Genomic DNA, 12387 nt, shown 5'->3' with positions numbered 1-12387 from the left:
GAAAATCCAGAGTTCAAAACCTAGTCATCTGATTCCAAATCCATTGGATTTTGCACAACACCTCAATGCCCAAAACAGACCAGAAAGGAGAGACCTCATCAGCATGGAACAAACAAAATCTGAAAAAGACTATCATTAAGGTTTATAAATGTAAGAAGTTTATGTATTTTGGTAGCTTGATGTCATTCACCAAATTCCAGTACATGAGTACTAGAAAGCTCTTTGAAACTTAACAATGCTGTTTAAGACAACTAATATGAAGCCTTGCTTTGCGTAGTGGCTGGCAAACTTATGAGACTCATTACTTCCAAAGAATTGGTATAGACTGATAATCTAACCAGCTTCATAGAAGGTTTATGTAAATTGATGAGTGGTAGATGCCTAATGGATAATTAGAAGAAATTAGGATACCTGGAAGACAACCCTAACTTTTGAAGTGGATATCAATGAGGAAAACTAAGCCGTTTCAAAACATATCATGTATTAGCACCAGAATTTGATCCCAGCATTAGAAATATTCCCAGCGGGTAGCCAGCTAAACATTGGACACAACTCTTGAGAAAATCTTGAATTCTAGAGGGTGGCTAAGTCATGGAAACAACTCTTTTTAAAAAATAATTTCAACTTTTTTTGTAGATTCAGGGGGTACATGTGCAGATTTGTTAGCTGGGTATATTGCATGGTGGTGAGATTTGGGGTACAATTGAGCCTATCACCCAAATAGTAAGCATAGTACCCAATAGGTAGTTTTTCAACCCTTGCTCCCCACCCCCCAACACAGTAGTCTCCATCGTCTATTGGGGAACAACTCTTGAGCAATTCTTGTACTGTCATGAAGAATGAGATCTTGGGCACACCTTATGGGCGTCTTACACCATTATCGTCATTCCTTCAAATGGCTGAAAAACAAGGTCTAGCTTTTTGTTAGAGTTTGTAAAGCAGAGAAAGTAAAGTGAAGCAATGAACTCAAATATTAGAATTAACATTTTATTGCTAAGTGTTAGGCTCAAAGAGAGATGTGACCGTCTGGCTGACAAACTTCCCCCTGATCTGCCACATCTTAATAACCTTTATGGGTGGCTTTGATGCAAACTGAAATTTGAGAATCACTGCCCTAAGGGAAAGCACTCTGGACTGGGACTGAAGAAACTTGGATTCTGGTTCCATTGCTTCCATAACTTTGCTGGGTAATTCTGATCAAATCACTTGCCCCTCTGGGCCTCAGTTACTTCTCTGTAAAATGAGAGTGTTGAACCAAATGATCTCTATGGTTTCACCTTAGTCTAAAATATTGGCATAGTTCCTATTTTACCAGTTTATAGAATAACCTCGACTTAGTCATTTAACCTCAAAATCCTTCATTTTCTACCCATTTATTTAAAAGTACCCATAATTTCTATGAAACCTTGTAATGTAGGAATGGGAGCCAGCTGTTTCCAATTCCATGATTGAACCAGTTGGTGCGTAGTAGTACCTGAAACAAGTTAAAGTCCCACACTTCCCATCTCAATCATTGGCATTAAAAATATAGTTAATGTGCTTAAGATACTGCCAAGTGTAAGAGTTTAGTTCTCAGTCACTCAGATGATCCAAATTGGTTAACCACATTACCCTTGAAGTGAATAATGAGAGTGTAAACATGAAATTGTTTTCTCCTGATCTCTTTAAAAATCAAAGATTTCACACTCCCATACTGAAGGAACATGGATTAACATAACTTAGTCATGTAATTTTCCCCGTACAAACCTCATAAAATCAAAGAAACAAAACAATTGCAAAAGATAACACATAAAAAAGAACATTTAAAGGCATTGCTTAAGAGAGAAAAGTATGATAACACTTCACAAAGGCTAGCCTAGAGACACTCCCAGGGGGTAGCCAGCTAAACACTGGACACAACTCTTGAAAAAATCTTGGATTCTAGAGGGCAGTGGAAGAGGCGCTCTCACTTATTGATGATGAGAAAATAAATTAAATACAAATATTCTTAATGGCAGTTTGGCAGTATCTACCAAAAGACATCCCTTTTGACCTTGCAGTTCCACTTCAGAGAATTGATCCTATAGATATTTTTTGTGCATGTGCTGATGACATATATAAAAACTATTCATTGAAGCATTATTTGTATTAGTAAGAGAAGGGAGAACAACAAATTTTCCTCAAAGACAGCCTGGTTAAATAAATTACGGTAACTTATAGTAAGTGAAAAAGAAGTAAGGTACAAAACAGTGTGTATAGAATACTGCTATTTGTGGAAAAACACACTATTTGGGTGATTTTATATGTATAAAATCATAAAGGATACACAACAAAGGCATGGCTTTGTGATGTTGGTTGCTTCCAGCGAGGAGAACTGGGTGGCTGGGAGAAAGGTATAGGAGGAAGACTTTTCACTGTATACTATTCCATATTTTCAGATTTTAAAATTTGTAAATATATTACCTTTAAAAAGAGATACAATTAAAAGTGTTAAAATGTTACAAATCTTTCATGTTTGTGGTGTACATATATTTGTATAAACATATACAAATAAGAGGATCTGGAATGATACATACCAAACACCAAAGAGGTGTTGTGCCTTAGAATGGGGAGGTGTGAAGTTAAATGTATGTGTGGGGTGGACATTTACCTTTTACTTTATATTGCTTGAATTTTAAAATGAGATTTCATAATTACAAAAATCAAGCACATATAAAAGGTCTTGTCCTGTAGGGCTGGGAGCACTGGGCCAGGAGAGTAGAGTCTCTCTTTTTTTTTTTTCAATTCAATTATAAATGTATGAGAGGCTCAGTCCTATTAAGTTGGTCTTGAATCACATTATTACCTTGAGTCTTTCTGACGGATTGAAGTAATAAGACCATACCATTTAAGGACTCGCAGTCTTGCAGTCTTATAACCACCTCTGTGGAGAATACCAAAATATCTCAGATGAGAAGAGCTATCTAAAAGGCAAAGGGTATGAAAAGAAAGGTAGTAGAGAGCCACTTTTATAACTGTCTCAGAAGTACAACCCACACTTCAAAAGTATATAATCTTCAATGGAATACTATTCAGCCATAAGAAAGAATGAAATCATGTCTTTTGCAGCAAGATGGATGGAACTGGAGGCCATTATCTTAAGTGAAACAACTCAGACACAGAAAGACAAATACCTCATGTTCTCACTCATAAGTGGAAGCTAAATAATGTGTACATATGGAAATAGACTGTGGAATGATAGATAATAGAGACTGGTATGAGTGAGGGGGTGGGAGAGGAGTGGATGATAAGAAACTACTTAATAGGTACAATGTACATTATTCAAGTGATAGATACTCTTGAAAGCCCTGACTACACCACTCTGCAACCTATGCATGTAACGAAATTTTACTTGTACTCCATGAATTTATACAAAATTTTGTAAAAGAAAAAAAGTGCTTTGTCTTTAACACCTGGCTACATTATAGACTACCTGTGTGACTTTGGTTAATCAACTACCTCTGGTAGTTAATTGACAATCCCTATCTTATTACCTATCTTACAAATTTATTGAGAAAATAAAATGAAATAATATATCTGAAAGCATGTTGTAAACTCTAAAGTGCTGTGTAAATTGTGTCATTATCACCTTTCAGTACTCAAAGTAGCAAAGATAATGACAATTGGCTGAAGTTTTCCTTGCATTGTCATAAAGGACATTTCCCTCTTTACTTCAAGAATCACATGGCAACTTTTAAGGTATGCAACTTGCAGAAAGTCTTTGTTTCAAGTTTGTCATTATGGCTTGTTTCTGTCACTGTATGGGAAAATAAAATTAACACTTCATAATAATACCAGAGAATACATGTTAATAGGAAAACAGAATAAAAATTTGTCATGGAGCTTTGTATTTTTGAACTCTTAGAAATGGATAAAAAGATAGTATAAACACTGATTTTTTTTTTATTTCAGTTATTTACCTCATACTCTACCATGCCATCTTTGTGTTCTTTACCTGGACCTACTGGAAGTCTATCTTTACACTCCCACAGCAGCCAAACCAGAAGGTAAGAATATTGGTTACTTCTTAAAGGATAAGAACAGAAAAAAGCAGAAATGACAGTAAAGCAAGAAGAGGACAAAAAGAGGAGTAAATAATACGAAAGAGTCAGGGTAATCTTAAAGAACTCCTAGTGATAAAGGTAAATTGAGGGTAGGATAGGCTACTGAAGGAGTTTGTGAAATCACCAGCTCTGGAAATCTTTAATACTAAGAAGCCAACTGGGTGCTGTGGCTCACACCTGTATTCCCAACATGTTTGGAGGCTGAGGCAGGAGAACCACTTGAAGCTACGAGTTTGAGACCTAGGCAACAAAGTGAGACCCTGTATTCTGTGTATGAAAAATACACAGAATTTTTAATGTGTATTAAAATACACAGAAATTTTAATGTGTATTAAAGAGTACACAGAATTTTTTAATTAGCTGGGCATGGTGGAGCACACCTGTGTTCCCAGCTACTCAGGAGGCAGAGGCAGGAGGATTACCCAAACCCAGGAGTTTGAGGCTGCAGTGACCTGTGATGGTGCCACTACACTCCAGCCTGACTGACAGAGTAAGACCCTGTCTCAAATTTTATTTTATTTATTTTTTATTTTTTATTTCTTTCTTTTTTTATTATTATTATACTTTAAGTTTTTGGGTACATGTGCACGATGTGCAGGTTTGTTACATATGTATCCATGTGCCATGTTGGTGTGCTGCACCCATTAACTCGTCATTTAGCATTAGGTATATCTCCTAATGCTGTCCCTCCCCCCTCCCCCCACCCCACAACAGTCCCCGGAGTGTGATGTTCCCCTCCCTCAGTCCATGTGTTCTCGTTCTTCAATTCCCACCTATGAGTGAGAACATGTGATGTTTGATTTTTTGTCCTTGCGATAGTTTACTGAGAATGATGGTTTCCAGTTTCATCCATGTCCCTACAAAGGACATGAACTCATCATTTTTTATGGCTGCATAGTATTTCATGGTGTATATATGCCACATTTTCTTAATCCAGTCTATCGTTGTTGGACATTTGGGTTGGTTCCAAGTCTTTGCTATTGTGAATAGTGCCACAATAAACATATGTGTGCATGTGTCTTTATAGCAGCATGATTTATAGTCCTTTGGGTATATACCCAGTAATGGGATGGCTGGGTCAAATGGTATTTCTAGTTCTAGATCCCTGAGGAATCGCCACACTGACTTCCACAATGGTTGAACTAGTTTACAGTCCCACCAACAGTGTAAAAGTGTTCCTATTTCTCCACATCCTCTCCAGCACCTGTTGTTTCCTGACTTTTTAATGATGGCCATTCTAACTGGTGTGAGATGGTATCTCACTGTGGTTTTGATTTGCATTTCTCTGATGGCCAGTGATGATGAGCATTTTTTCATGTGTTTTTTGGCTGCATAAATGTCTTCTTTTGAGAAGTGTCTGTTCATGTCCTTTGTGGGGTTGGGGGAGGGGGGAGGGACAGCATTAGGAGATATACCTAATGCTAAATGACGAGTTAATGGGTGCAGCAAAACAACATGACACATGGATACATATGTAACAAACCTACACATTATGCACATGTACCCTAAAACCTAAAGTATAATAATAAAAAAAAGAACTCTAACAAGATAAAAAAAAAACTTTTAGAAAGACACAAACTGCCAAAACTAACTCAAGCAGAAATAAAAAATCTGAATAGACTTTTAACAAGTAAAGATATAGAATTAATAATCAAAAACCTGCCAACAAAGAAAACCCAAGGACCAGATGGCTTCACAGATGAATTCTATCAAATATTTAAGGAATAATTAACATCAATCCTTCCCAAATTTCTTAAAAAAATTAAGAAACATTTCCTCTGGCCAGTGCAAGTAGGAAAGAAAATCAAATAAAAGGCATTGAAATTGAACAGGAGGAAGTAAAATTATCTCTGTTTGTAAGTATGATCTTACATCTAGAAAACTGTAAATTTTCCACATGTAAAACCCTATTATAAATAATGAATAAATTCAGCAAAGTTGCAGGATACAAAATCACCACATCACGCAAAAAGCAATTATGTTTTGATATGTAACACTGAACAATCTGAAAGGAAACTAAAAAAGCAATTTCATTTATAATAGCACCAAAAATAATAAAATACTTAGGAATAAACGTAACCAAAAAAGTGAAAGACTTCTAAAGTGAGAACTAAAAAATGTCACTGAAAGAAAGTAGACATGAATAAAGGGAAAAGCATCCTGTATTCATGAATTGGAAGAGTTAATATTGTTAAAATGTAAATACTACCCAAATCAATCTATAGATTTAATGCAATTTATATCAAAATCCCAATGATCTTTTTTTTGCAGAAATAAAAAATCATTTTCTAAAATTTATGTGGAATATCAAGAGATCCCACATGCCAAAAACAGTCTTGAAAAAGAACAAAGATGTAGCTTCACACTTCCTGATTTCAGAATTTACTACAAAGCTACAGTAATCAAAACAATGTGGTACTGGCATAAGGACAGCTATGTAGACCAATGGAATAGGATAAAGAGCCCAACAACAAACACTTGCATATTTGGTCAGAAATCTTCAACAACCATGCTAAAAGCATTCTACTGGAGAATGCACAGTCTTCAACAAGTGGTGTTGGGATAACTGGATGTCCATATCCAAAAGAATGATGTAGAACCCTTACCTCACACCATATACAAAAATTAATTTAAAATCGATCCAAGATCTAAATTTCAGAGCTAGGATTATAAAACTTAGGAAAAAAATCCACAGAGGAATATTTTTATAACATTGGTTTGGCAATTTCTTGGATATGACACCAACACTATAAAAAAGTAAACATACTTAAATTGGACTATATCATAATTAAAAATTTTCATATGTCAAAGGATACATTTAACAGAGTGAAAAGGCAGCCTACAGAATAGCAGAAAATATAAGTAATATGTTAGATAAAGAGTTATTATACAGAATTTTAAAAACTACAGCTAAACAAAAAAACTCATTTTATTTATTTTTATTTATTTATTTATTTATTTATGTTTGAGACGGAGTCTCACTCGGTCGCCCAGGCTGGAGTGCAGTGGCGCAATCTCGGCTCACTGCAAGCTCCGCTTCCGGGTTCATGCCATTCTCCTGCCTCAGCCTCCCAAGTAGCTGGGACCACAGGTACCCACCACCAAGCCTGGCTAATTTTTTGTATTTTTTTTTAGTAGAGATGGGGTTTCACCATGTTAGCCAGGATGGTCTTGATCTCCTGACCTCATAATCCACCTGTCTCAGCCTCCCAATGTGCTGGGATTACAGGCATGAGCCACCGCACCTGGCCAACTCATTTTATTTTTTAAAAATAATTTCAACTTTTATTTTAGTTTCAAGGGTTATATGTGCAGATCAATTTTAAAATGGGTAAATAACTTGACAGTTCTCCAAAGAAGATATCTCAATGATCAGGAATATTTTAGTCAGGGTTCTCTAGATGGACAGAACTAATAGTGTGTGTGTGTGTGTGTGTGTGTGTGTGTGTGTGTATGTCTGTGTGTGTATAAAGGGGATTATATATATATACATATATATAAAGGGGATTATATATATATACACATATATATAAAGGGGATTATATATATACACACACATATATGGGAGTATATAAAAGTATAAGTATAATAAAAGTACATATATATATATATATGAAGGGGAGTTTATTAAGTATTAATTCACACAATCACAAGGTCTCACAATAGGCCATCAGCAAGCTGAGGAGCAAGGAAAGCCAGTCTGAGTCCCAAAACTGAAGAACTTGGAGTCTGATGTTTGAGGGCATGAAAGGTCCAGCACAGGAGAAAGATGTAGGCTTGGAGGCTAGGCCAGTCTAGTCTTTTCACGTTTGTCTGCCTGCTTTATATTCACTGGCAGCCGATTAGATGGTGCCCACCCAGATTAAGGGTGGGTCTGCCTTCCCAAGCCTAGTGACTCAAATGTTAATCTCCTATGGCAGCACCCTCACAGACACACCCAGGATCAGTCCTTTACATCCTTCAGTCCAATCAAGTTCACCCTCAGTATTAACCATCACAACTCCACCCCTTGTCAAGTTGAAACCATGCACATCTCCTGAGATCATACATAATCTTCAAATGAAGACAATAATGTCATAATTATGCCTGACATGATATAACTATCCTTCGTACAACCAGAAACACACCAATACCCAAACCAAATGCTATTACATAAAGTTAACAATACTTAAATGCTGATATGAAGTCAATAAATCTTATGTCACATGATAAAGGAAAAAGGAAATAGAAGGAAGATATTTTCTTAGTACAAGTGTATACATGCACAAATATGTTTTTAAGAAAAGGAGGAAATGCTCATGATAATTATAGTTCTTGTTTCTGCAACTGGTCACGTGGCTGTAGCTGGTATTGATGACCACCTTCTTCTACTCCTGTATTACATGCATATTCTTTCTTACCTCCATTGTGGAGTAGTAAATTGATTTCATCTTGATAGTCTGGGTCAGTCACCCCAGGGAACACTATAACTCCATTCTCAGCTTGTTGACTTAAAGGTAGAAGCCCAAAGTGTCCAGGTGGCAATCTTAACTTCCAGTTTAATGGAATCATTGTTGTGTCTCCTAGTGGCAGTGTTCCTCCATCTGGAACAAAGACGTCTAGGCAAGCAGAACATAATGTTGTGGGAACAGGAAGCAAAAATTTTGCTAGTGGATCACTAGGGGTGATAGTGAGTAGTGCCACTTCCACTTCCACTACTTGATTTGTGGACACATGAATCCTGCCTATGCAAGAAAGAGTACCATATATTGGATGCTGATTCAAAGCATACATGGCCTTCTGGAGAACTATGCCCCAGCTCTGCAAAGTATTGTCACCTAGTTGACATTGTAATTGTGATTTCAAAAGGCTATTCCACCGTTCTATCAATCCAGCTGCTTCAGGATGATAGGGAACATGGGAATTCCATGAGCATGAGCCCACTGCCTCACGTCTTTAGCCATAAAGTGAGTGCATTGATTAGAGGCAGTGCTGTGTGGATTACCGTGATGGTGGATAAGGGATTCCATGAGTCCATGGATTGTAGTATTGACAGAAGCATTGTGTGCAGGATAGGTAAACCTATATTCAGAGTCAGTATCTATTCCAGTGAGGAAAAACCTCTGCCCATTCCTGATAAATGAAGTCCAATATAATCAACCTGCCACCAGGTAGCTGGCTGATCACCCCTAGGAATGGTGCCAATTTGAATGCTGAATGTTGGTCTCTGCTGTGGCAAAATTGGGCACTCAGCAGTGGCCATAGCCAAGTCAACCTTGTTGAGTGGAGGTCCATGTCACTGGGCCCATGCATAACCTCCATCCTTGCCACCACAGCCACTTTGTTCATGTGCCCATTGGGCGATGACAGGGGTGGCTGGGGAAAGAGGCTGAGTGATGTCCACAGAACAGGTCGTCCTATCCACTTGATTATTAAAATCCTCCTCTGCTGAAGTCACCCGTTGGTGACCACTCACATGGGATACAAATATCTTCACAGTTTATGACCACTCAGAGAGGTCCATCCACATACCTCTTCCCCATATTTCTTTGTCACCAAATTTCCAATCATGCTTCTTCCAAATCTCTAACCAGCCAAACCATTGGCTACAGCCCATGAATCAGTATATAATTTCACATCTGGCCATTTCTTCCTCCATGCAAATTGTACAACCAGGTGTGTTGCTCATAGTTCTGCCCAATGGGAAGATTTTTTTACACCGCTGTCCTTCCGGGATGTCCTAGAAAGGGGCTGTAGTGCTGCAGCTGTCCACTTTCGGGTGGTGCCTGCATTTCGTGTAGAACCATCTGTGAACCAGGCCCTAGTAATCTCTTCCTCTGTCAACTGATCGTAGTGAACCCCCCATGAGGCCATCAGTGCAGGCTGGGGGAGAGAAGGCAAGGTGGCAGGAGTGGAGACCATGGGCATTTGAGCTACTTTGTCATGTAACTTGTGCCTTCAGGACCTGCTCAAGCATGATCACGTATATACCACTTCATTTGATGATAGAATACTGATGTGCACAACCAACTTTATGGCTAGATGGGTTGCAGAGTGCCCAGTTCATGATAGACAGTTCAGGTCACATGGTGACTTTATGACCCGTAGTCAATTGTTCAGTTTCCACCAAAGCCCAGTAATAGGCCAAGAGCTGTCTCTCAAAAGGAGAGTAGCTATCTGCAGAAGATGGCAGGGCCTTGCTCCAAAATCCTAGAGGCCTCTGCTGTGATTCACCTGTGGGAGCCTGCCAAAGGCTCCAAACAGCATCCCTATCTGCCACTGACACCTCAAGCACCGTTGGATCTGCTGGGTCATATAGCCCAAGTGGCAGAGCAGCTTGCACAGCAGCCTGGACCTGTTGCAGAGCCTTCTCCTGTTCTGGACCAAACTCAAAACTGGCAGCCTTTTGGGTCACTTGATAAATGGGCCAGAGTAACATGCTCAAATGAGGAATGTGTTACATCCAAAATCCAAATAGGCCCACTAGGCATTGTGCTAATTTCTTGGTTGTAGGAGGGGCCAAATGCAGCAACTTATCCTTCACCTCTGAAGGAATATTTTGACGGCCTCACACCACTGGACCCCTAGAAATTTTACTGAGGTAGAAGGTCCCTGAATTTTAGTTGGATTTATTTCTGATCCTCTGGCATGCAAATGTCTCACCAATAAGTCCAATGTATTTGCTACTTCTTGCACACTGGATCCAATCAGCATAATGGCATCAATGTAATGGACCAGTGTGATATCTTGCAGAAGCGAAAAACGATCAAGGTCTCTCCCAATAAGATAATGTCACAAAGACAGAGAGTTGATATACTCCTAAGGTAGGACAATAAAGATATATTACTGGCCTTGCCAGCTGAAGGCAAATTGCTTCTGGTGGGCCTTATGGACAGGAATGGAGAAAAAGGCATTTACTAAGTCAATGTCTGCATACCAGGTACCAGGAGATGTGTTAATTTGCTCAAGCCATGAAACCACATCTGTTACAGCAGCTGCAATTGGAGTCACCACTTGGTGAAGCTTACGATAATCCACTGTAATTCTCCAAAATCCATCTGTTTTCTGTGCAGGCCAAATTGGAGAGTTGAAGGAGAATGTAGTGGGAGTCACCACCGCTGCATCTGTCAAGTTCTTGATGGTGGCACTAATCACAATCCCTCCAGGGATGTGATACTGTTTTCGATTTACTATGTTTCTAGGTAGAGGCAGCTCTAATGACTTCCATTTGGTCTTTCCCACCATAATGCCCCTCACCCTACCAGTCAGGGAGCCATTGTGGGGATTCTGCCAGCTGCTAAGTATGTCTATGCCAATTATGCATTCTGGCACTGGGGAAATGACCACAAGATGAGTCCGGGGACCCACTGGACACTGGACACTGTAAATTGGACCTGAGCTAAAACTCCACTAATTACCTGACCTCCATAGGCCCCTACTTTAACTGGAGGACCGTAATGTCATTTTTGCTTGCCTGGAATCATCACCTCAGAGCCAGTGTCCCCAAAATGTCTGATCATTTCCCTTTCCCCAATGCAGTTACCCTTGTAAAAGGCCACATGTTTGTGTGGGGAAGGGTGGGAGAAAGATTATGTTCCTTGGTTCTCCACATATGGTCAAGGGTATTCTGTATACAGTCACTAAACTCCTTGCCTCTCACAAGCCGTGAAACTCCAGGAGTTTGGGAAGTATTAACTCACACAATCACAGGGGCCCACAATAGACCATCTGCAAGCTGAGGAGCAAGGAAAGCCAGTCCGAGTCCCAAAACTGAAGAACTTGGAGTCCAATGTTCGAGGGCAGGAAGGGTCCAGCTTGGTAGAAAGATGTAGCCTTGGAGGATAGGCAGTCTAGTCTTTTCGCGTTTTTCTGCCTGCTTTATATTCACTGGTAGCTGATTAGATGGTGCCCACTCAGATTAAGGGTGGGTCTGCCTTCCCCATCCCACTGAGCCAAAGTTAATCTCCTATGGCAGCACCCTTGCAGACACACCCAGGATCCTTTGCATCCTTCAATCCAATCAAGTTGACACTCAATATTAACCATCACAAAGAAGCACATGAAGATGCTGAAAATCGTTAATCATTAGATTAATGCAAATCAAAACAATGAGATACCACCTCACATCCTTTATTAAAACCTTTATTAAAAGGCTTACAATAAAAAAAAAAACTGTAAAACAGCAAGTGTTGGTGAAGACGTAAAGAAATTGGAACCTTTTAAAATATAAATATATATATATTTAAATTATATTATTATTATATTTTAAGTTTTAGGGTACATGTGCACAATGTGCAGTTTTGTTACCTATGTATACATGTGCCAT

The 12387-nt window shown here is 38.9% G+C and overlaps 1 protein-coding gene across 1 annotated transcript in view; it reads left to right on the top strand.

The window, feature by feature from the left end:
- The window catches only part of ZDHHC15 (zinc finger DHHC-type palmitoyltransferase 15), a 140092-nt gene that overhangs the window by 47712 nt on the left and 79993 nt on the right, over window positions 1–12387 (top strand). Inside the window, exon 3 of the mRNA XM_058441326.1 lies at window positions 3931–4025. Coding sequence (XP_058297309.1) covers window positions 3931–4025 — 95 coding nt within the window. The remainder of the gene's footprint in view (window positions 1–3930; window positions 4026–12387) is intronic.

This window comes from Hylobates moloch, unplaced genomic scaffold (genome assembly GCF_009828535.3).
Source record: "Hylobates moloch isolate HMO894 unplaced genomic scaffold, HMol_V3 SCAFFOLD_7, whole genome shotgun sequence".
In the NCBI taxonomy this organism is placed as follows: domain Eukaryota; kingdom Metazoa; phylum Chordata; class Mammalia; order Primates; family Hylobatidae; genus Hylobates; species Hylobates moloch.
The sequence above is the reverse complement of the archived record's forward strand: the minus strand, read 5'-3'. Positions and strand labels throughout refer to the sequence as shown.